This window comes from Phyllostomus hastatus, unplaced genomic scaffold (assembly GCF_019186645.2).
Source record: "Phyllostomus hastatus isolate PE091 unplaced genomic scaffold, TTU_PhHast_1.1 phas_contig_38, whole genome shotgun sequence".
In the NCBI taxonomy this organism is placed as follows: Eukaryota; Metazoa; Chordata; class Mammalia; order Chiroptera; family Phyllostomidae; genus Phyllostomus; species Phyllostomus hastatus.
This window is the reverse complement of record NW_025333869.1, coordinates 22,886,049-22,911,785: the sequence shown is the minus strand read 5'-3', so window position 1 is coordinate 22,911,785 and position 25,737 is coordinate 22,886,049. Positions and strand designations below refer to the sequence as shown.

The 25,737-nt window shown below is 35.9% G+C and overlaps 1 protein-coding gene across 2 annotated transcripts in view; it reads left to right on the top strand.

Moving 5' to 3' along the window:
• ADK (adenosine kinase) overlaps nucleotides 1-25,737 on the top strand; it is a 576,611-nt gene that overhangs the window by 49,911 nt on the left and 500,963 nt on the right. For both annotated transcript variants that reach the window (XM_045842324.1, XM_045842325.1), the window contains exon 2: nucleotides 3,308-3,382. In XM_045842324.1, coding sequence (XP_045698280.1) covers nucleotides 3,308-3,382 — 75 coding nt within the window. The remainder of the gene's footprint in view (nucleotides 1-3,307; nucleotides 3,383-25,737) is intronic.

Here is a 25,737-nt window from a genome sequence, read left to right as displayed (position 1 = left end):
CTCAGGCTGTGTATTTTGTTCTGAGGTGAGTCTCGTGGAGATGGCATATGTATAGGTCTTATTTTCTTATCCATTCAGCTACCCTGTCTTTTGATTGGAGCATTTTAGCCCTTTACATTTAAAGTGATTAATTGATAGGTATGCATTTATTGCCATTTTATTCTTTTAACTGTGTTCCTTTGTTGTTTCTTGTTTCCTCTTCCTCCTCCTCTTTCCTCCTCCTTCCTTTCTTTTCTACTTTGCTCTTCCCCCATCATTCCCCCTTCTCTTTTCTTCTTCTTTTTCAACCTTTAACATTTCTTGTAATTCTAGTTTGGTGGTAACAAACTTCTTTAGCTTTTTTTGGGGGGCGTCTGGAAGGTGTTTTATTTCTCCTTTGGTTTTAATTTTTTATTCTTATCTGAGGGCATTTTTCCATTGCTTTTAGAGAGAGGGGAAGGGAGAGAGTAAGGGAATCAAATAATTTTGCCCCAAACTTTCAGGAAATAATCTGAATTAATTTTTAAATTCAATTATTTATTTATTTATATTTAGATACTTGTTTCTTTTGTATTATAAATGAATTTTAGCATTTGTTTTTGAATATATAGATATTGTTATTGCTTTCTGGAGTTATACTTTTAATATATAAGCATAAGTAAAAGAATGAAAAACATGTATAGAAATATGGAATTAGTATTACCCATGTATATTGTGCATCCTTATTTTTTCCTCAAAAATCTGGGCAAAAAAGTGCACATTATAAATGGCAAAATATGGTAATATTTTCAAAGCTCATCTATGTTGTTGTGTGCATCAATATTTTTTTCTTATGGCTAAATAATATTCTTTTGTATGTATACACCACATTTTGTTTATCCCGTCATCAGTTTATGGTTATTTTTATTTCTGCTTTTTGTTTTTTATGAATACTGCTATATTCATTCATATTTAAGTTTTTGCCTTGTCACATGTTTTCATTTTTCCTGGATATATGGTTACAAGTGAAATTGCTGGGTCAAATGGTAATGTTTTGTTTCCTTTTTTGAGTAACTGCCAAACTTTTTTCCAAGCTGGCTGAATTATTTTACATTTCCATTAGTAATGTACGAGGATTACATCCTTGTTATTGTCTCCCAGTCTTTGCTGAGAGGCTCTGTGTGCTTGTTGAGGCATATTTGCAACACTCTGCTTGGCTTGTAACTCTGCCTTAGCCTTCGTTTCCTGCTTGTTCAAGGGTCTCATGCTCAGAAGTGATTGCTTACAGCTTTTTCTGGTCTTGATCATACCCACTGCCTTGGGCATGTGTATATGGCATTCTAGGTAATCAGGAACAAGCAGAACTTTTTGAAACCTTTTATGGACATCTCATGCCCCCACCAAGAATATGGAATTATTAGTAAGATGGCGTTTGTTGATGGAGTGAGAAGAATCCCATATTTAGCTGACGTTTCTGGATTTAAAGAGAGTGGTTAGTATAAGAGTTAAGGACAGTCATTATTAGTATTTATTCTGGGACTTTAAGTGTAAGTAAACGTTTCTGCTGTCCAGAGGGCCAGTCAACATTAATACAGTGGTACCTTGGTACTCATCATTAATTCATTCTGAAACATGTGATGAGTGCTGAAACCGGTCAGTACCAAGTGAACCATGAGTGATGAAGCAGTTTCTCTTGCCAGGAGTCATTGTGACTCATACTAGTTCTAGCTAGTCCCGAGGAAGTGTTGAGTGCTGAAACACTTTGCTGGAACATTTTTTTTCTTGTCAAAATGTGATTAAGTATAGGATTTGATGAGTTTGAAGCTGATGAGTACCAAGGTGACTGTGTATCAATAGCTAAAAAACTTTTGCTTAGGAACTTTTACTCTAATATCCAAGTCAGTGAGTAAAATTTATTAGGTGTCCTAAAAAAGTAATACAGTATGGATTTATGTTGGCTGGAGCCCTGAATTTTGAGACTTTTAAAAATTGCGGACCAGTTTTTCCAGGAAAAGGACACTATTAACATTTGCAACAAAAATAGTAATTCTAGTCTGGGTCAGTCATAGGTTTTTGGGCATAGCAGACCCCATATTGTTCACATTTAGATAAATTAATATTAAAATGTTTATATAGTGTCTTCATCATTTAAAAATAGGAATACATGTCTTAGTATTTACTGGTCTGGATACTAGTTTATATGTGTGTGTATTTAAGAAACTAGCTGTTTACGCCCTGGCTGGCATAGCTCAGTGGATTGAGTGCGAGCTGCAAACCAAAGTGTCGCAGGATCGATTCCCAGTCAGGGCACATGCCTGGGTTGCAGGCCATGGCCCCCAGCAACCGCACACTGATGTTTCTCTCTCTCTCTTTCTCCCTCCCTTCCCTAAAAAAATAAATAAAATCTTAAAAAAAGATTTAAAACTTTAAAAAAAAAAGAAACTAGCCATTTTAAAGCATTGGTGTTTTTAACAGTTTATTTGTCATATTACAATGAAGTCATATAGAAGTTTCTCAGTTATGAACAGTGATGGAGAGGAAAACCTGTATTTTAAGGCATTTGATTTTATGAATAATTATATAGTTTTTACTTAACTGATTGTATGAAGACACCTCTTATGTGCTACTTTAAATTCCATTGTCCAAACCTCTTACACATCCACTGTTTCTGCAGTAAGTTCTACAGGTTTTGGACCATTGCAACTTGGTAGCACCTGTCATCAGGGACCATGCTGCATACTTGTGCAATGGTGGACAGTAGTCAGTGTATAAATTCTTTCTTCCTCCTTTATCTTTTAGACAGGAAGCTCTGTTTCACATTTCATGAGGTTTCCTGAAAGGATTGAGCAGTAGTCACCTACATATATATTTCTTATTGTAAATCATAATATCACCGCAAGGTGTGGAGGTTGGGGGGGATATGAGTGTCCATGTCCTCAAATCCTGCAGGGCTTGCTCTGTGCTCTCTAATTACTTTCAGTAGTTGGATATCTTAACTAGTTAGAGTTAATTATGATGTTTATTGAGTGTAAAGCTTTATTGTAAGAGATTTTAAAAAACATTGAAATTAATTAGATTAAATCATTAGCTGTTGAGTACTAGGAAACAATCACGTGATCTATTTTTTGGTTATATTTTATATCATCCAGTTTAAAGGTCATCATGCCTTCTGAATGGCTTTGTGCTACTTCTGATTTGTTGTTCTACACGTGATAGGTGAATCAGAGGTTTAATAAAGTAGTAGGTCTGGTTTATTTTCAAGATGAGTAAAGATATTTATATTTGTGTACATTTTACACATTGTCTTACTTTCAGAAATATTTCTAACTTGTGCTTCTTTTTCTTTTAGTGAAAATATTCTCTTTGGAATGGGAAATCCTCTTCTTGACATCACTGCTGTAGTGGATAAGGATTTTCTTGATAAGTAAGTATTAAACTCTTCATATGTACTATGTAAAACATATCTAAAGAGAAACTGATGAAAACTTTAGAACTGATTTTACTATCTAACATTTTAAGTTGGAGGAAAACTCAGGAAATTTAAACTGGTTAATTTCAAGCACCCTATCATTATTTATTGAGTAATTGACCACATTTTCCCAGGGAAAACTTGGTACATTTATTCATTCCTATTGCTATTTCACTTTAAATTTATTTTTTTATTCTTTGCAAGGATGAAGTATATATTATTAATGGTTTAATTTCTGATTTTCCAAATTAAAAATTCCTAAAATTTAAAATTTACTGTTGGTGGAGTATTTTATCCCAAAGCAGAATAATGTACATTTTTTTCAAGAGGACATGGAACATATTCTAGGACAGACCACATGTTAGGAACAAAACAAGTCTTAAGAAATTTAAGATGATTGAAATCATATGAGGCATCTTCTCAGACCATGAGGGTTTGAAACTAGAGATCAATCACAAGGGATAAAACTGAAAAACAAAGACATAGAGGCTAAATAACATGTCATTAAATAAGAAATGGTTTAACAACAAGATCAAAGGAGAAATCAAATGATTCCTTAAATGAAATGAGAACACAACAGCCCCAAAACTATGGAACACAATGAAAGCAGCCTCAAAAGGGAAATTCACAGCGTTACAGGCCTACCTCAGAAACAAGAAAAATGTCAGATAAAAAGTGTAACTTTATACTTAAAGGAACTAGAAAAAAAACAAGAAATGAAGCCCAAAGGGAGTAGAAGAAAGAAAATAACAATGATCAGAGAAGAAATAAACAAAACAGAGTCTAAAAAAAATACAATAAATCAATGAAATCAAATGCTGGTTCTTTGAAAAGATAAACAAAGTTGACAAACCTTTAACCAGACTCATCAAAAAAGAAGAGAGAGGACCCAAATAATTAAAATTGGAAATCAAAAAGAAGTAGCAGCCAACACCACAGAGACACAAAGGACTGTGAGAAAATATTATAAACATCTGTATGCCAACAAATTGGACAATCTGAATGAAAATGGATACATTCCTAGAAACATACAATCTTCCAAAACTGAATGAGAAAGAATCAGAGAATCTGGACAGAAAGATTACAACTAGTGAAATTGAAGCAACTGTTAAAAAATTCTCAACAAACAAAAGCCTGGACCAGATGGCTCACAGGAGATTTTTACCAAACATTCCAAGAAGAACTAACACCTATGCTTCTCAAAGTATTCCAGAAAATTCAAGAGGAGGGAAGACTCAGCTCATTTTAAGAGGCAACATTGTAGATCAATACCCTTCATGAACATAGATGCTAAAAATTCTCAACAAAATATTAGTGAACTGGATCCAGCTATAGTTTAAATGATCATGCACCATCATCAAGTGGGATTTGTTCCGGAGATGCAAGGTTGGTACAGTATTCACAAAGCAATAAATGTGATACAGAGCATAAACGAAATGAAGGATAAAAATTATGTGATCATATGGATAGGTCCAGAAGAGCACTTGATAGAATACAGCACCCATTTATGATGAAAACACAGCCAAATGGGGATAGAAGGAACATAACTCAATGTAATAAATGTCATATATGACAAACTCACAGCCAGAGGGGTACTCAGTGGGCAAAAACCACAGGTGGTTCCCTTAAGATCAGGAAGAAGGCAGGGATGTTCAGTTTCACCTCTCTTATTCTACATAGTACTGGAAGTCTTAGCCATAGCAATCATACAAGAAAAAGGCAGAAGCAAAACTGTCACAATTTTCAAAAAATAACTAGAACTGATAAATGAATTCAGTAAAGTAATAGGATACAAAATAAGTATTCAGAAATTGGTTGCATTTTTATGCAGCAATGATGAACTTTCAGAAAAGGAAATAAGACCACAATCTCACTTAAAATTGCATCAAAAAAAATTAAATACCTACGAATAAATTTAACCAAGGATGTAAAAGTCCTGTATTAAGAAAATTATAAGACACTGAAGAAGGAAATTAAAGAAGATACTAATAAGTGGAAGCATATAACATTTTCTTGGACTGGAAGAAATAACGTAGTTAAAATATCCATACTACCCAGGTAATCTATAGATTCAACATAATTCCTGTCAAGATACCAGTGGCGTATTTCACAGAAGTAGAACAAGTATTCCAAAAATTTGTATGGGGAACACAAGAGTCACCAAATTGCCATAGCAATCTTTTATTTATTTATTCATTTATTTATCTTTTTATTATACTCTTTTTTATTGTGAAATCCATTTAAGGTTTTAGTTTATTTGCTGAGTAGTATGTCCAGTGGCTAGAACATAGTACTATATTAAGACTTCTAAAAAAAGTATCCACAGATTTTTATCAACTATCTCAAATTAGATCTTTCAAAACTTTATGACTATATTTAACTTTTTAAAAAACAGAATTTTTTAAAATTTATTTTCATTGTTTTTTTAAAAATTATTTTATTGTTCAAGTACAGTTGTCTGCACTTATCCCCCCACTCCCCCCATCCCACCTCAGCCTCTTGACATTATTACTGATGTCTCCGTTTCTCCCTCTTTGCCCACCTCCACCAGCCCTTGTCCCCCTTCGCTCTGGCTTTCATCACACTCTACTTAGTCTTTGGGTTGTCTATATATGACCTTTGGCTAATGCCTTCACCTTCTTTCATCCAGTCCCCCTACACTGATAGCTGTCAGTGTCTTCCATGTATCCATGTCTCTATTTCCATTTTGTTTTTCCATTTATTTTATTCATTAAATTCCACATATAAGTGAGGTAACGTGGTGTTTGTCTTTCTCTGACATGTGACTAGCCATAATTATCTTGAGAAAGAAGAACAAAGCTGGAGGAAACATACTACCTGATGTCATACTATACTAATACAGATCAGAGCAACATAATAGAGATCTAAGAAATAACCCTTTATGGTCAACTAATACTTGACAACGGAGGCAAGAACATACATACCATGGGGTAATGATAGTCTATTCCATAAATGGTGTTGGGATTGATAATTGGACAGATAGATGCAAAAACATGAAACTAGGCCACCTTCTTACACCATATTCAAGAATAAACTGAAAATGGATTAAAGATTTAAATGTAAGACTCAAGACCATAAAAATCCTAGAAGAAAACATAGTCAGTAAATCTTGGACATTTCTAGTAGCAGTATTTTTTCTGATATAACTCCTCAGGCAAGGGAAAGAAAAGAAAAAAAAAACCAAATTAGACTAAAAAGTTTTCCACAGCAAAGGAAACTATCAAGAAAATGAAAAGACAACCCATCAAATGGGAGAACATATTTGCCAATGATACATCTGATGAGGGGTTATTATCTAGAATTCATAAAGAACGTATATAACTCAACGGCAAAAAATGCCTCCAAAACAACATCCAAGTAAAAATGGGCAAAGGACCTAAATAAACACTTCTCCAAAGAGGATATACAGATGGCCAATAGATATATGAAAAGCTGCAAATTAAAACCACAATGAGATATCACCTTACACCTGTCAGAATGGCTATCATCAGTAAATCAACAAATAAGTATTGATGAGGATGTGGAAAAAAGGGAACCCTCATGCATTGTTCGTGGGAATGCAGATTGGTGCTGCCACTGTGGAAAGCAGTATGGATGTCCCTAAAAAAATTAAAAATGGAATTGCTTATGACCCAGCAATTCCGCTTCTGGGAATTTATTCAAAGAAACCCAAAACACTAATTTAAAAGAGTATATGCACCTCTATGTTCATTGCAGCATTATTTGCAATAGCCAAGGTATTTAATTTTAATGTAAATTAAAGCTACAATGAAATACTATTATACATTTGTTAGAATGGGTAAAATTTTAAAACAGAGCATACCATATATTGGCCAGGATGCTGGGGAACTGGAGCTTCCTGCTCATGGTAATGTAAAATGCTGCACTGAGTTTGACAGTTTCTTAAAAAGTTAAACATAACTCTACTATTGGATCTAGTCAGTCCATTTTTAGATATTTATGCAAGAAAAGTGAAAGCATATGTCCATAAAAACTTGTTCAGGAATGCTCATTTTAACTTTGTTTTTAATAGTTAAAAACTAGACGTTATCTAAATGTCTATCAACATTAAACAGATTATTTACTCATACAGTGGAATACTAGTTGGATACTAGTTGGATATAAAAAAGGAATGGGGTATTGATTGGTTAAACCTCAGAATAACTGGGTTCATTGAAAGAAGCCAGACAACTGGAACAAACAGTATGGTAAAGACAGTCTATTTAATAAATGGTGTTGGGAAAATTGGACAGATACATGCAAAAAAAGGAAAGAGAATGAAACTAGACCACCTTCTTACATTATATACAAGAATAAACTCAAAATTATTAAAGACTTAAATGTAAGACTCAAACCTGTAAAAATCCTAGAAGAAAACGTAGGCAGTAAAATCTCTAACATATCAGCAATATGTTTTTCAGATCTGTCTTCTAGGGCAAAGGAAACAAAAGAAAAAATAAACAAATGGGACTACATTAAACTAAAAAGTTTTTGCATAGCAAAGGAAACCATGAACAAAGTGAGACAACCTACTGAATGGTAGTACATATTTATCAGTGATACATCTGATAAGGGGTCAGTATCCAAAATTCATAAAACATTTATACAAGTTAACACCTGCCCCCCACCCTTGCCCAAACCAGACCATCTAATTAAGAATTGGGTAGAGGACCTGAGTAGACACTTCTCCAAAGAGGCTGTGCAGATGGCCAATAGACATGTGAAAAGATACCCAGCATCACTATTCATCAGAAATGCAAATTAAAACCACAGTATCACCCTGTTGAAGAATACAGGGGACCAAGCTGGGGCTGAAGGCAATATACTATTACCGAAAGGAACTCCCCAGGTTCGTTATGTCCGCTGCCTTTATAGGAAAGACATCTCTAAATGCCAGAGATTTGTGAAAAGGAAAGGAAATGTTTATTTAATGTTACACAGACTTAAAGTAGTGACCTAATGTCTTCATCAAAATCCCAAAGTCCCTTAAAACACTCACAAATACACACAGTCCTTTCTTTCCCCTTTGCCCAGTCTGGGGTACCTTATCTCAGGAAAAGAAATAGAAGTCCGTGGCTCAGGCAGCCCCCGGTTCTTCCCAGTAATCTGTGTCGGCTGGTAGGCCTGCGTCGGTTCCGGCACCATAAGCTGAGTTGCTGGGATCTCTGCTAAAGCCGGCTGGTGGTTCCCCCTTCTAAAGCTGTGGGGGTCCCCACTCTGGCAAAGCCGAGTGGCTCTCCTTTCTATTGCCACAGCTGAGTGGCTCTTTCGGCACAATAGCTGCGGGAGTCTCCACTCCGCCAAAACTTTGTGGTTCTCCCCACAGTGGCTGCCGGTTCTTGGTTTAAATCCCCATGCCAGTCTTCCTTTGCAGCCCCATTTCCAACTCCTCTCACAATCCGCTACACTCGCCAGCACTCCCATGTCCTTCCAGCTGTACTGGGCTGCCATCGTGAGTCTGGGCAGGCATGGCCCCATGTCTTGGAGCCAATCTTCTCCAAGCTCCCACGCAGGTGCTGTAACTCGGGGGACCTGCCCACCCCAGTCACATCTTGGTGGGGAAGTTACTTCCATTCCCCTGGCTCAGAGCATGGCCACAGCTATTTAACATATCTATGCAACCAGTTAAAGGTTATAGATATGTTAAATGACCACACCAGAGGTTAGCTGCAAAGCTGTTGCTATGCAAAACAGCCCTCAGTGGCCCTGCTGCATTTGTCCCTTTCCCCAACTCACATCTGTGGGGAGGGGTGGTGAGGACATCCTAGTATTTCCTGGACACCTTGAGTTCTGGACCCCATTCCAAATCCCTATTTGGGGCCCCCCTCTTGACTGCACCCTGTTACAACCCCACACTTGTCAGAATGGCTGTCATCGGTAACTCAACAAACAAGTATTGTGATGATGTGGAGTAAAGGGAATGCTCATTCACTGTTGGTGGGAATGTAGATTGCTATAGCCATTATACAACACAGTGTGAAAGTTTCTCAAAAAATTAAAAATGGAGCTGTCTTTTGACCCAGCAATTACCTTCATGGGTATATATCCAAAGAAATCCAAAACAGTAATTTGAAAAAAATATATGTACTGCTATGTTCATTGCAGCATTATTTATAATTGCCAAAATATGCAAGCAACCCAAGGGCTCATCATTAGGTGAATGAGTAATAAAGCTGTGGTACACATATACAATATTACCTGGCCATAAAAAAAGAATGAAATCTTACCATTTGTGACAGAATAGATGGATCTGGAGAATATTATGCTAAGTGAAATAAGTCAGATGGAGAAAGACAAATACCCTTACACAAACGCTAAAGAACAAAATAAATGAACAGGTGAAATAGAAACTGACTCATAGATACAGAGAACAGACTGATGCTTGTCAGAGTGGAAGGGGTTTGGGGTTTGGGTGAAAAAAGTGAAGTCTAAAGAACTACAAATTGGTAGTCATAAAATAGTCGCAGAGATGTAAAATATAACATAGGGAATGTAGTTAATAATGTTGTAATAACTGTGTATACCAAGAGGGTACTTGAAATATTGGGGGCATCACTGTAAAGCATGTGACTGTTAACCATTATTCTGTATACCTGAAAGTAGAACAAAATAATATTGAGTATAAACTGTAATTGAAAAGTAAAATTAAAAAAAGGCCAGATAAAAAAAAAGAATACATAGTATATGATTTCATTTATGTGAGATTATACAGAATTCAATTTAACCTATAGTGGCATTAAACAAATCATTGGTTTCACATGCATTGGCAGGATGTGGTGGAGTGTGGGAAGAAGAGATTACAAAGGAACAGGATGCATCTTTAGAGGGGTGTTCCTTATCTTGATTGTGTGATGATTTCATGAGTATATACATGTATTAAAACTTATCAAATTGTAAACTTTAAATATATACAGTGTATTGCATGTCAGTTTTTTTAAAAGATTATGTTTATTTATTTTTAGACAGAGGAGAAGGGAGGGAGAAAGAGAGGGAGAGAAACATCAATGTATTGTTGCCTCTCACATGCACCCTACTGGGGGCCTGGACCGCAACCCAGGCATGTGCCCTGATTAGGAACTGAACTGGTGACCCTTTGGTTTACAGGCCAATGCTCAGTCCACTGAGCCACACCAGCCAGGGCTGCATGTCAGTTTTGATACAAGAAAATTTTATAAAAAAAAAATAAAATCAATTGAACATGAATTCATATGTTTGAAGTTTGGTTAGTATGAGATACTTTGTTTAGGAAGTCAACTAATTGATTGGCACTATTTAGAAAAAAATCAAATGCCATATAAAAATACAAAGAGAATGTACGAAATTTCAAATATTATGATGTTGTAATCAGTGTTACTGTTTTGATAAACATACTTCCAGGCATATGTTAGCATATATAACCTAGAGAGTATATGTTTGTGTTGTGGGACAATGCTATGTTTAGTCCTAGGTAATTTGTTTTGTTTTTACTCTGCACTATGCTTAGATGTTCGTTTTTTAACATTCATGGAAATGTGATCAGAATGATTATAATCTGGCAGCTGTGTACTATCACTACTGGGCGCTCAAATAGTTTCTTTGTGTTATTAGCTGCTGAATCCTGAATGTGCACTTGAAGTTCTATTTTTTTTATTTTGGGAGATTTTTAAATTCTTAACCATGATTTTTGCAGTCATTACTTGGAAATAAAAAGCAAGCTTTTGCACCCCATTCATAAAAGGTAGATATTTCCCTATCCTTATATTCCTGACCATTTCTAAAATACACTTGAACATGTTTTTTATTATTTCAGTAGAGTGTGTCTAGCTTACATTTTAGACTCTGTTTTGGTAAGTATAAGTGTTTTGCATTTGAACTTTGTGATAATTCAGGAATAGTTGCTAGGTACTATAAAAATAAATTAAGTATATACTTATTAGCATCTTACAATATGAAAATGAGTTAAAAATTTTTTGATAAAATATTATTATTGTTTTGATTTTGTTTTTTAAAAAATGTATTTGGCATTTACAATAGACAATTATCTATATAAAATTAGTACTAATTAAAAAATAAACTAGTACTAAGGGTTTTTAAGAAAAAATGTTGGTCCTTTGGTGTGTCTTCTACTTCTGCTTTTGCATTTACCTCATTCCTCATAAGTGCTGTTTTTCCAGAAGAAACCCATTTTTAATTTCTATTAGGTGTTCTTTCCTGGTATCTGTCTATTTCTAAATAATATACTAATACATATTTGCTATGTGTGATTCTCATAAGGGTGATTGATGGCAGAGGCAACAGGTAAAAGATGCTTTAATGTAAGAAAAGGCCAGAAGAACATGATTCCATTAGGATGGCTTCCAGATGAGAGGACAAAGTAGCATTTCACTGTGGAAGGGCACACCTAAAGCTCTCAAGTTCCTGTGGGATGAGATCACCCAAATTGGGTAATGGTAGAGAGGATTCCTACAGACTTGAGAGCTTTGCTTTTGCCATTCTTTTCAGGATTTTTTAAAAAAGGATTTTATGTCTTTATTTTTAGAGAGGGAGAAATAGGGAGAGAAACATCGATGAGCCAGAGAAACAGCATCAGTTGCCTCTCCCACACCCCCAACCCGGGACCTGGCCTGCAATCCAGGCATGTGCCCTGACTGGGACACGAACTGGCAACCTTTTGGTTTATAGGATGGCACTCAATCCACTGAGTCATACCAGCCAGGGCTTACCAGGATTTTTATACTTTCTTGATGTTTTTTAAATTGTTGAAGAGTGTCTGATTACTTATTTTCTTGTTGACCAGTTTCTAGTAATTGGTAAAAACCCCTGTACATTCCTGAATGTTTCCTGTGAGGCTAGGTGAATTAAAGGTTAATTTTCTAGGTATACCATTTCCTCCCATTCCCAAGCTTAGGGGCTGCCTGAGGTCTGTATGTAGCTTTTGCTTGGTTTGTCAATTTTAGATATTATATATTGATCACCTAGTTCAACAGCTAAAGATTTAGCTCTCTTTCACCTACCACCATTTCCTGTTGTTCATCTTTCACATATTATTATATTACACTGAAATAAATCAGTAATCACTGTGAATAAAATTATGGAATATGATTCCCTATATATTTTTTGTTTTTTTTTTTTTACAGTTACTTACTGCATCTTCTATTCATTTGAATTATTTTCTATTATGTGTTCAAATTTTCAAACCACTCTTTAAATGTCACTTGCCTATTAATAGCTTCCTTCTTCTTTCCCTTTCCTCGAAATTAGCAAGACCGTCAATCAATTTTCCTCAAGCAACCTCCCTTCTAGAGTTCTCTATCTTTGTGCTTTAAATTGAACTGTTTGTGTTGGTAGACTTTTTTTTTAAACAACAGTTTTCCTGGAACTTCCTTTTGACTTCCTCCTGTTTTGGATCTCATTTCCTGCATCTTGTATCTTCTTTATTGGTTTTCTCTTTGTGTGTGTAGCATATCCTTCAGTAGCATCCTAAGAAAAAGAGTGAGTGAATGTATGTATGGTACATTTTTGAATCCTTGTGTATAACTGATGATCATTTAATTTTTTTCCCTCACACCTTATTGATTGGTTAATACAGAGTTTTCTTTGAGAATTTCAAAGGGATGTGTCCTTGTTTTCCAGCATCGAACACATCTTCTCCCTTTGCATATCACCAGTTTTTTTCTCTACAGAAGCTTTTAATATATATTTTTTGCCCTTGGTGTTAGTAAATTATTATGTAAGATTTTGTTCTGATGTTCTGATTGCAGTTTTTTTTTTCTCTTGTTGGTCTAGGCATATTAATTACAAAAAGTTTTGTTTGGTTTTTGAAAGTTTCACCTGTGTTTTTGCTTTTTCTCTGTTTTCTGTGGATTACTCTTTTCTGATTATTTATTGTGGTCTTTCTCCTTTACAGTGGAGATTTCCCTCCAATATTAAGTGATCTTTGGCTGTCACATTTAAGGCTAAGGCATTAAAAAGCTCATTCCATTTTTTTTTGTATAAGGAATAAGACAAAGTCTGGGAGGACATGTTCTAAACTCTAACAGTCATAGGAGGGTAGGGTGGGTAGAGTTGGTCCTTCTATTTCCACGTTTTGTAAAATTTAAGATTTTTGTTAACAGTCCCAAATTGCTCTTATAAATCTTAAAAAAGTTTTAATAAAATTATCACTTAGTGTGTAATAATAGTTATCAATTGCTGTGGAACACATTACCCCAAGACTTGGCTGCTTAGAACAACAAACATTTAGTATTTCATGTATTTTCTGATGATTAGGAAGTTGAGAGTGTGGCATAGCTGAGTGGTTCTGGCTTAGGGTCTCTGATTAAGTGTAGGCAGTCTGTTGGCCAGGGCAGCAATCATTTCAAGGCTCAACTGTGGGTGACCAATTTGCTTCCAAGCTCACTCATATTATTGGCTGGCCTCAGTTTCTTCAGAAGTGTTGCACTGAGGGCCTCAGTGTTTTACCTTGTGGGCCCCTCTGTGCCCTAAAAACATGACAGCTGTTTGTCCTATTGCCAGTCATTTGAGGGAGTGAGAGAATGTCGTTATCCCTTCCGTGGATGGAAGCTGCAGTCTTTTTTATAACCTAACCTTGGAAGTGACATGCCATTACTTTTATCATATGCTTGCTATTCCTCGTGTAATGTTGATGGGTGGGGGGACCGCACCACACGTGGATGTGAGAAATGGAGGCAGGGGTCTTTGAGGGCCAGAGGACAGACTATGATAGCCAACCTCCAAGAGGGTTCCTGATGATCCCCTCCTGGTGTTCTCTGAGTCGTCCCCTCCCAGTTTACACCAAGGCTGATCTGTAAACCAGTAGCATACAGGAGAAGTGATGGTATGCTTCCTTGGAAATTAGGTCATAAAAGACAAGTGTCTTCCATCGTGGGTGCTTTCTCACTTGTTTGTATACTTGATCTTTTTGTTTCTCTCTCTCTGTCTCTTTGTCACTTTCTTTTGTATTACTCATTCTGGGAGAAACTAACTGCCATGTCTTGAGGACATTTAGGCTCCCTATGGAGAGGCCCAAGTGACTGGAGGTAAGAGGCCTCTGGCCTACAGCCAGTGGGGAACCGAGACTTGCCAATATCCATGAAAGTGAACTTAGAAGTGGAGTCTTCATCCTCTGTTGAGCCCTAGCATGATTGCAGCAACCTCATAAGAGACAATGAATCAGAAACACTCAGTTAAGCCACTCCTGGATTCCTGATCATCAGATAACTGTTAGATAATACTATTTGTTATTTTAACCACCTAAGATATGGTTGAGTTTGTTACATTGCCAAAGAACACTCACGAATAAGTCAAAAGTGTTTTGTTGTTTTTTTAAAACACACCTCCACCCATCACATATTTTATATTCAGTACTTCATTGCAAGGTTGGTACACATGCGTTGGGCTTGTTTACTAATGGGAATTTCCTGTGGCTTGGTTAGGCCAAAAGCCTGTTTTTTGGGGGGATGATCCCTAATATTAGTGTCTGGAAGTTTATTCAGTTTCTTTAAAGAAAAGCCTTCTAGTTTCCTTTCTGAAGTTATTTTGAAAAATAAAGCCTGACTATTTTATTATTAGAGCTGTCCAGGAAAAGGGGGCTATAGTTACCATAATTAAATCGACAGTTTCATCTGCCCCTCCCTACTTCTCTTGTTTTGCCTGGTGTCCCTTAGTTTAGAGATGCTTCCATTTGGTTTCTTAAGGGAATAATCCTCTTAATTTATTTTCGGGGTTTTGAGTTGTGATGGTGGGTTGGACGCAGTCCATCACTTTTAGCTCTGTGCCTTATTTGTTTTTTCTGAGACTTACAGCTTCTGCCTGTGGACTAGGTTTGCTAATTATATGTAGCTTCTTTCTCTTGCAATTGAGGTTTTAGTTTCTTTAGCTCTGCTGAGTTCCTCGTTTTCTCTCTTTTTACTGAAAATGTATAGAAACTTCTTGATCATTAATACTTATATTATTCTTGTTACTTTAGATGCTTACTTTTTTTTTTAACCTTTAGTATCATTTTAACAAACTCTTGGAAGGAAGAATAGATAGCCTTTGTGCCTGTATTAAAGTGGACGTCCAAGGGGTATGCGTATGTGTATATTTCACTATTCTTTGTATTGTAGGAGGAAATCTATAACTATAGATTCGTAGAATTTGGAGTAGATTGGGATTTGGAGATAATTCAGTTCTCCTTACTCATTTTATAGCAGAGGAACAGGCTCAGAGAAGTTAAATGTTTTACTTGTAATTAAAATTACCAGTGAAAACTTGAGATGGAATCTGTAACTCCTGACTCTTATGTCTTTCCTGTTTTACCATGCCACACTACCTTTATTTTTTCACTAGATTCTTAACTTATTGATAATTGAAACATATTGTACAAACTAATAGTAATAACTACATGCCAGATTTTGGGGATTCAAAATGAGTAAGCCTGCTTTCTTCCTCATAGAGCGATTGCTGGAGAAATAAATATCTTACTTTCCATTAGTTCAAATCTTTTGTTGATTGCTGGCCTCATTCTTTGTTTCAAATTTTGAACAATTTTTGTAATTTATGTGATGATCTTAACTTATAATTCCTCAAGTAAGCAGTGTTTTGAACAAAAGGCTTCTTTTTCTTTTGATTTACAATTTCCTTTGACTTGCTTTGCTCTCATTTCCTTATTTTCTTCTGTTTTCTACTAATATATTACTTGAAAGGAAGCTCAGTATTCTTTTTGTACTAGGTTTATAATTAAACATACATAGTATAATTCTTACATAGTACAAGTCTTAAATTCTTATATAATTCTTACATTCTTACATGCGGCATGTAAGGGGAGGCATGTGGCATGCAGCATGTAAGGCATTGCTGAGGGGAGAGACAATGAGGAAAAGTATCTCAGTGAATCTTACATATGCAGTAAGCTCTTGGTACAGAGAAACTGCACTATACTTTTGCCACATGCCTTAGTGTATTTATTGTTGGTAAATAGTGCCTGAGTTAAAAATATTTTTTTATAAAAGAACTTTGTAAAAGTGAGATTTTAAGTGATCAGTATTTAAAGTTAAGGAGGGAATTGATACTTCTTTTGCTTTTAGATGCATTTTTTTCCCCAGTGATGTTAAGTTTTCAAAGTAGTTTTCTAAAGGACAAGCACCATCATATATAGCGGTCTTTGTAAATTAGACTGGTGCAGCACAAAGGGTTGAATGTAAAGAAGGACCATGGATTGCCCCGACTAGTTTGGCTTAGTTGTTAGGTGTTCTGCTGCAAAGCAAAAGGTCACTGGTTCAATTCCTGGTCAAGGTGTGCCTGACTTTGGAGTTTGTCCCTGGTTGGGGTGAGTACTAGCAATGTTTCTCTCTCTTTCTCTTTCCCCTGTCCCTCCCGTTCTCCCTAAAAATAAATAAATAAAATCTTATTTAAAATTAAAATTAAAATTAAGTAAAGAAGGATCATGGAGAATTTATCTGAAAGACTTTCAAGAGTAAAGGGAAAAATAAGAGAATAATAATTTTTAACAAATATTTTCTGTTAATAATAGCATTTATTTGACATGTATTAGGTATGCTTTTATATGGTATCAATTAGTCCTCATGACAACTTTATGAGTTAGGTATCCTCATAAAGAATAATTTAGATCTTGAGAAATCTGTTCATGACCAGAAAAACAGATCAATCATAGTGCAGAGATTTGAAATATGGACTTGTTTTCAATGTAAAACCTGTATTCTTTTTTTTTTTTCTTTAAAGATTTAATTTATTTGCCTTGGCTGGTGTGCTTCAGTGGATTGAGCATAGGCCTGCAAACCGAAGGGTTGCTGGTTCAATTCCCAGTCACAGCACATGCCTGGTTGCGGGCCAGATCCCCAGTTGGGGAATGCATGAGAGGCAACCACAGATTGATGTTTCTTAGGGAAGGGAGGGAGAAAGATGGGGAAAGGGATATTTATGTGAGAGAGAAACATCGATTGGTTTTCTCTCGCATGTCTCTACCTGGGGATCTGGCCTGCAGCCCAGGCATGTTCCCTGACTGGGAATCAAACCAGTGACCTTCAGTTTGCAGGACAATGCCCAACCCACTGAGCCACCACAACAGCTGGGGCTAAAAACTGTATTATTTATTCTCTGCTACCTTACTGCAGAAATATTAATTTGAAACTAAAAACCTCAATTATATATCCAGAATTTTTTGGTGTAATTATGGTACATATGCAAAGGTTTATAAACTTCATGAAATTCTATTTCCTTTCAATTATAGATATAGTATGGGTGAGAAAAAATGTGTAATTTGCCCCTCACCCCAATTTATCAATATTAAGTTTTAATTAGTGTGTTAGAGTAGATTAATAAATCTTTTGTAAGAGATTGAAAGATTTAACAGTTCTTAACTAAATTTTCAAAACAATGAACACCTTGTATTGCAAAATTGTATGTTGCTTGCAGTTGACTTGTTTCTGGAATAGACCAAGCATTGCCATGATTGAGAAATATCAATTAGATAATTATTTGACATTTAAAATTAATATTCTTCTAGAATATCATGTTGTTTATTTGAGGATTGTAAAGCTAATTCCCCCCCCCCCCCAGGATAAGAAAAATATAGAATTGTTATCTAATTGAAAGAAAAGCAGAATTAAGCTAGTCAACTTGATGTGTCCAATTTGCCAAAATAAAACAATTGAAAAAATAGGAACAGTTGTGGCATGATGTATAGGCTATTGAAAATAATCTCTTTTTTTCTTAGCACATTGAAGAGCCACAGTAGTGGGAGGGGAGGAGGAAATGTGGAACATATAAATATTTCTGGATAAGTATTCGTCTAATTTTGGAGAGTAAAGGAAGACATATGCATTAATGGGGATGGAAAAGGCAGGGAAGGAATCCGTATAAGACAAGTTTGCCTTAATTTTTCCTGATACCAGATACGTACCACAGAGGTGAGAGGAATGACATAATTAATGAAATGGTAATTGGGAAATAAAAAACATTATTAGCCATGAAAATACTGTTTAAGAAGAGAAGCTAGAGTAGTTGAGGAAATAGATGTTTCCTCACAGATCAAAATCTTTAATGATGTAACCATACAAACCTTAGGTAAGTCTTGAGTAATGTAGGCATGCATGACAGATATTACTGAATGTTCACTTCAGAAATAGTCAAAGTGACAATAGTTGGTCATAAATTTCAGTGCTGATTATTTAATGCCAAAAATTTACAATTGAATTATTTGTATAAATTAAGATGAATTACTTCTATAAATGAGTGTATATTATTAGGTTTGAAGGTGAAACAATATTTGGAGTGTCAAATGATACTCCTTATGTAAAGTTAAAAGTTATAATTGTTTTAAAACTATGTGTGAAATGCGGACACTTTTGTAAAGTTAATTCTTTATAAAGCTATTTTGTAGTATTTTCTTTTGCAAGTTTTAACATTATGCTTTGTGTACTTGTTCTTTAATTGACCTGAATTGATTTTTGTATCTTATGTGAAGTAGGGATTCAGTGTTTTAAACTTTTTCCTTTTGGGGAATCAACTGCTTTATCAATATATTGTGAATAATCCAACCATTACTCACTGATCTGCAATGCCAATTTTTATTTATCTATAGCTCGGTTTATACATTCTTAGTTCTTTTTGTTGGTTTATTTGTCTTTGAATAATGCAGCCCTAGCTTTATTTTATAAGTAAAGCTTTACAGTAATTCTTGAAGCCTGATAAGGGAAGTCTTTACACTTTTTGTTTTTATTCAAGAATTTCCAGCCCTGGCTGGCATAGCTCAGTGGATTGAGCGCGGGCTGGGAACCAAAGTGTCCCAGGTTCGATTCCCAGCCAGGGTACATTCCTGGGTTGCAGGCCATAACCCCCAGCAACCGCACATTGATATCTCTCTCTCTCTCTCTCTCTCTCTCTCTCTCTCTCCCCCCACTCCCTCCCTTCCCTCCCTAAAAATAAATAAATAAAATAATAAAAAAAAATTAAAAAAAATTAAAAAAAAATTAAAAAAAAAGAATTTCCATATTTTTGGCTCTTTTGTACATAAATTTTTGAATAAGCTTGTCAAATTCTACAAAAATTCTTTCTGGAATTTTGTTTAGAATTGTATGTCATTTATAGGTTAATTTAGGAAAAAATGAGATTTCTATCATATGAGTTTTTAAAATCTATACATATTTCTCTATTATTTTAGGTATTCTTTTGTATGTTTCCTTAACACATACACTCTAAATACATTAAATACAGGGTTACAAAATGGTTAGGTTTAAAAAAACTTCTGTCTTCAGTAGTGATTATTGCTAAATTTGTTAGCTTTAAAAATTATAAAAATGTTTGTTTGGAAAAAATGCAAACTATGTAGAAGTGATTGAAGTTAAAACAAAATCTGAGCTAAGTTATCATCTCTGCAGCTCTGCGGTGCACTAGAACTTTTTGTGGTGATAGAAGTATTGTGTATCTGTGCTGTCCAGTATGGTAGCCCAACCAGTAATCACATTTAACTTTGAGCATTTGAAGTATGGTTGTGTAACTGATGAATTGAAGTTTAAAATTTTATTTAATTTCAATTAATTTAAACTTAAATAATCATGTGATTAGTGGTTACAATATTAAACAGGATAGCTTGGTGTTATTGTAAAATTTTGTAGTTTTAGGTTTATTCTACATATTTTAAAAATATAATTGTTGCTGTGAGTACAATAGTTTTCAACTAGATTATTGCTGGTATTTGGAAATAATACTGAATTTTAAATATTTTCTTTAACTTACCTGTGACCTGCATTAAAAGAAAGATATTCCTTGGCTGTTATGATTCTCTCTTTTAGAATATTAGAGTCCTATAATTTGAAATAAACTGGTATTTGATTCTGAATCTTTATATTATTTCACATATTTAGTAATTGGTTTTGAGTTACTCTGGGGCTTCCCAAAATAAGACCTAAATTATGCATACAAAGAACCACAGACTCATTCAGGAAGTTTTCACTTTGCCCTAGATAAAATTAGATGATGTTCCTTGTAGATAACTGATGTTCAGACCTGACTTTGAATATTGAGGATAATGGTATTTGTAAGGCTTACCTAAACATGGATTCACTTTTTAAAGTTCATTTAAGCTCATTATAAATTTTTTTTGGAGCACCTGCTTTGTGGTCAGCATTTTTCCAAATACTGGAAATACATATTGAGTAAATTTCTTCCCTTTAGCATCTAGTAGTTTGAGAGAAAGATGGAGAAATAAATTACTTTATTACTGTGGCATTATAGAATAGAGGTTAATTATGAGTGTTCTCTGGAGACACTTGAAGTTGTGTGACCTTAGTTATGTTTCTTAATCTATGGAAGTCAGTTTCCTTATGAATAAATGAGGAATATTATAATAAGTATATTAAAATAGGAATATTAAAATGTGAGAATTGAATGAGATAATTTATGTATTTGCCATATGTTAGGCAATATTATACGGCTACTAAGGAACTTGGAATGTGTCTCATGTTCCTGTTAGGGGCAATAGGATTTAAGTAGGGGGACAACATGGTTGGGTTCACATTTGGAATTATGTACATCACTGTGTCTGCAGTAGGTCAGTGGATTTGAGGAGACCCATTAAAAAGGAGGCTGACCCTGACTGGTGTGTTTCAGTGGGTTGGACGTCATCGTGTAAAGCGAAAGGTTGCTGGGCTCGATTCTTGGTCAGGGTACATGCCTAGTTTGTGGGTTTGGTCCCCGATGGGGGAACAGAGGCAACCGATCGAGGGTGCAGAGGCAACTGATCGATGTTTCTCACACTGATGTTTCTCTCCCTCTCTTTCTCCCTCCCCCCCCAAAATAAATAAATAAGATCTTTTAAAAAAAAGGAGGCTGTAGTGATAGACCTGTTGAAAGATGATGACCTGATCGTTGTATTTAGGATAAAATGTTGGGAGAAAGTTCAATAATATGTTAGTGTTATAAAGGTAAGACATGGTGATTGATTTATTGAAGAGAGCAAAGGTGCCAGGGATGATATTCCAACTTTTGGCTTTAGTGACTGAGTAGATGGTGATATTTACAACTGAGGAAGGGCATTTTAGAAGGGATAGAGAAATTAAGTTCAGTTTTGTTCATGTATAAGATGAATATGTGATAACTAGGTGGACATATTTAGGAAAGAGTTTGATTTATGTTTCAGGTAGATAGAGGATTCATGGCTGGAGAGATCTACAGTAAATAAACATTGTATTTAATTGTATTTTACACAATGCGATTTAATAATGTTAGCTATTATTACCATCATCATCATTCTCATTATTAGGTGGTATTAAAGCAACCAACAGAGAGCCTTTCTAGAGAAAGGGTGTAAAGTAAAAGAAGAAGTGGGCTGGAAGATAGAACATTTCATAGATGGATAGATGAAGAAGAATTATAGAAGGAGATGGAAAGGAAATAATGAGCTTGTAGCAGAAGAACTAAGACAAGGTCTCATGAAGTACAGTGAGTTTGTATGACAGAGTGGTTAATGGTATCAGATGTAACAGATGTCTAATGATATAAGGCCTACAAGAGTCCAGTGGAAATAAATCAACAAACAAGAAGTGGCAAGGAAATGGAGAAAAGGGAACCCTCTTTCACTGTTGGTGGAATTGCAAATTGATGGAGACACTATGGAAAACAGTATTGAGGTTCCTCAGAATAATAAAAAATAGAGCTACCTTATGACCAAGCAATTCTACTTTTGGGTATATAGTTGAAGAAACCCAAAACACTAATTTGAAAAGATGTGTGTTCCCTATGTTCATCCCTATGTTCATTGCAGTGTTATTTACTATAGCCAAGATATGGAAGCAGCCCAAGTGTCCAACAATAGACAAGTGGGTAAAGAAGATGTGGCTACATATATACAGTGGAATATTACTTGTCCATAAAAAAGAATGAAAACTTAATCATTTGCGACAACATGGATGGACCTAGAGGTTATTATGCTAAGTGAAAAAAGTCATTCAGAGAAAGACAAATACCATATTATTTCACTTATTTGTGCAATCTAATGAACAAAATAAATGAACCAACAAAACAAAAACAGACTCATTGATACAGAGACTAAACTGAGAGTTGCCATATGGAAGGGGCATTGGGGATTAGGTAAAAAAGGTGAAAAGATAGAGAAGTGCAAATTGGTAGTTATAAAATAGTTACAGGGATATAAAGTACAGCATAGGGAATATAGTCAGTAATATTGTAATAACTGTGTACAGTGCCAGGCGTGTACTAGAATTGGTCAGGGAGATCACTAGTTAAATTATATAATTGTCCAACCACTATGCTGTACACCTGAAACTAATACAAAATAATACTGAATGTCAACTGCAACTGTAAATAAGTTAAAAAACAAAACAAAAAACAGGAATCCAGTGGATTTTACAATAGGATGTCAGTGTTGACCTTAGCTATGTAAATCACAGTGAAGTGATAGGGACAGAAGCCAGATTAAAATGTATTCAGAAATAAATGGGAGGGCTTCAATTAAGATAGTGGCATAGGCAGATGTGGCTTGCCTCTTTGTGGCTCACCTTTTAATCAAAATTACAACTAAAATATAGAACAACCATCACTCAGCCATCATAAATGGAGTTGAATGGAAGCCTGACAACTACAGAATTAAAGAAATCACATCCATCCAGATTGATAGATGGGGCAGAGACACAGAACAGGGTGGTCCCTCAACCACATTTGGTGGATAAAAATTCGGGAATGATGTCTTGGGAGCAAGGAGTCCCAGACCCACACTAGGCCTTCAAACCCAGCATTCCAGTGCCAGGAAGATAAGTCCCCACAACTTCTGGCTAAAAAAACCAGCAGGGATTGAGTTGGTAGAAGAAATTGCTGGAGCCCTAGTCAGTTCCTCTTAAAGAACCCAGACACAGACTCACCTACTCAGACTCATTCCCTCTGAGCTCCAGCACCAGGATAGCAGCTTGAAAGGCACCAGTGGTATACAGAGAGAAACTGAAGTGTCTGGCATCAAGGTGAGCTGAAGCCATTGTCCCTTTGCTAAACCCTCCCCCCACAGAGCCAGCAAGCTGGAGCCATATCTGAGACTCTATCAACCTGGCTAACACTGTTTGACCTGCCTTAGAGATCCCAAGAGGCTGGATCACTCAACTTATGGGCCCACCCAAACTGGTTTTCCATATGATTGACTGATCTTCGCTCATGCCTTACAGCTTCATAAATTCTATTAGACAAGCAACAGCTGGCCTCAATGAGCCCCCAGGCCTGGCACTAGCAGCAACCAGCTTAGATTCACAGTTTGTCTTTGCCTGTAAATCTCTAAGCCCAGCACAAGCAGCCATCTCAGATTGCTTTATAGCTCAGGCAGGGTGCCCCAGGCAAAACATAGGTGGGGGCTGATCTTGGCCTTTACCACACTGGAAACACCAGGGCCAGCACACCCAGGGGACAGCTATAGACCATGTCGGAGTACAACCACCCTGCCCTCTGGACAACTGATCCTCCACAGAGGGCAGAGGTTGGTGGTCAGTGGTCACAGACAGTCTTTGCAGCTGACTGACTTGGGTCAATCCCTGCCATTGATCTGCCAGTAGCAACCAAGGTTCAACTACAAGAAGAGGGTATACTCAGTCCACAAGAAGGGTGCACCTTGAGTACCCAGTTTGGGTGATAGGGGAGGCTGTGCCACTGGACCCTACAGGACATTTACTATAAAGCCGTACTAGCAAGACACGAAGTCAAAGCAGCTCTTATCTAATACATAGAAACAAACACAGGGAGGCTGCCAAATGAGGAGACAAAGAAACATGGCCTAAATGAAAGGACAGATCAAAACTCCAGAAAAAGAACTAAACAAAATGGAGATAAGCAATCTATCAGTTGCAGAGTTCAAAAACTGGTTATAAGGATGCTCAAGGAACTTAGGATCTCAAAAGCATAAAAAAGATCCAGTAAGAAACAAAGGACACACTAATTGAAACAAAGAAGAATTTACAGGGAAACAACAGTAGAGTGGATAAAGCCAAGAATCAGATCAGTGATATGGAACATAAGGAAGCAAAAAACAACCAGTCGGAACAACAAGAAGAAAAAAGAATCCAAACAATGAGGATAGCATAAGCAGCCTCTGAGACAATTTCAAGAGGTCCAACATTCACATCATAGGGGTACAAGAAGGAGAAGATAAAGAGCAAGAAATTAGAAATGTATTTGAAAAAATAATGAAAGAAAACTTCCGTAATTTGTTGAAGGAAACAGGTGGAAATAGACATGCAAGTCCAAGAAGCACAGTGCGTCCCAAACAAGATGGCTGCAAGGAGGCCCACTCTAAGACACATCATAATTAAAATGCCAAAGGTCTCAATAAAGAGAGAATCTTAAAAGCAGCAAGAGAAAAGAAGTTAGTTAACTATAAGGGAGTTCCCATAAGAGTGTCAGCTGATTTCTCGAAAGAAATCATTCTAGAAGAATTTGGCAAGAAATATTCAAAGTCATGAAAAGCAGGATCCTACAGCCAAGATTGCTCTGCCCAGCAAAGCTGTCATTTAGAATATAAGGGCAGATACAGTGTTTCCAAGATAAGAAAAAAAACTAGAGTTCGTCATCACCAAACCATTATTATGTGAAATATGAAATATGAAATATAATAGTATGACTTTTTTAAGAAAAAGAAGGAAATCGAAACTATGAGTTATAAAGTGGCAAAAATACATATCTATTAACAATTGAATGTTCAAGACATACTAAGCAAACAAGAAGAGAGACAGAATTATGGATACTGAGAATATTTTGATGGTTGCCAGATGGGGTAGGGAGTGTTGAGGAATGGATGAAGAGGTGAGGGGATTAAGAAGTACAAATAGATAGGTACAGAATAATCATGGGCATGTAAAGTAAGTATATGAAATGGAGTAGCCAAAGAACTTACATGCATGACCCATGGATGTGAACATGGTGGGAGAATTGCCTGAGGGAGCTGGGGGTCCTGGGTTGAGGACAGCAATGGCAGAAAAATTAGAACAGTTGTAATAGCACAATCGATAAAATACAATTAAAAATATAATTAATAGCCCTGGCTGGTGTAGCTCAGAGGACTGAACATAGGCCTGCGAACCAAAGGGTTGCCAGTTGGATTCCCAGTCAGGGTACTTGCCTGGGTTGTGGGCCAGGTCCTCAGTTTGGGCCACACGAGAGGCAACTGCACATTGATGTTTCTCTCCTTCTGTTTCTCCTTCCTTTCCCCTCTCTCTAAAAATAAATAAGTAAAACCTAAAATTAAAAAAAAAACTTTAAAAGATTAAAAAAATAAAATTAATAAATAGAAATTAAAAAAAAATAAATAAATGGTAGGT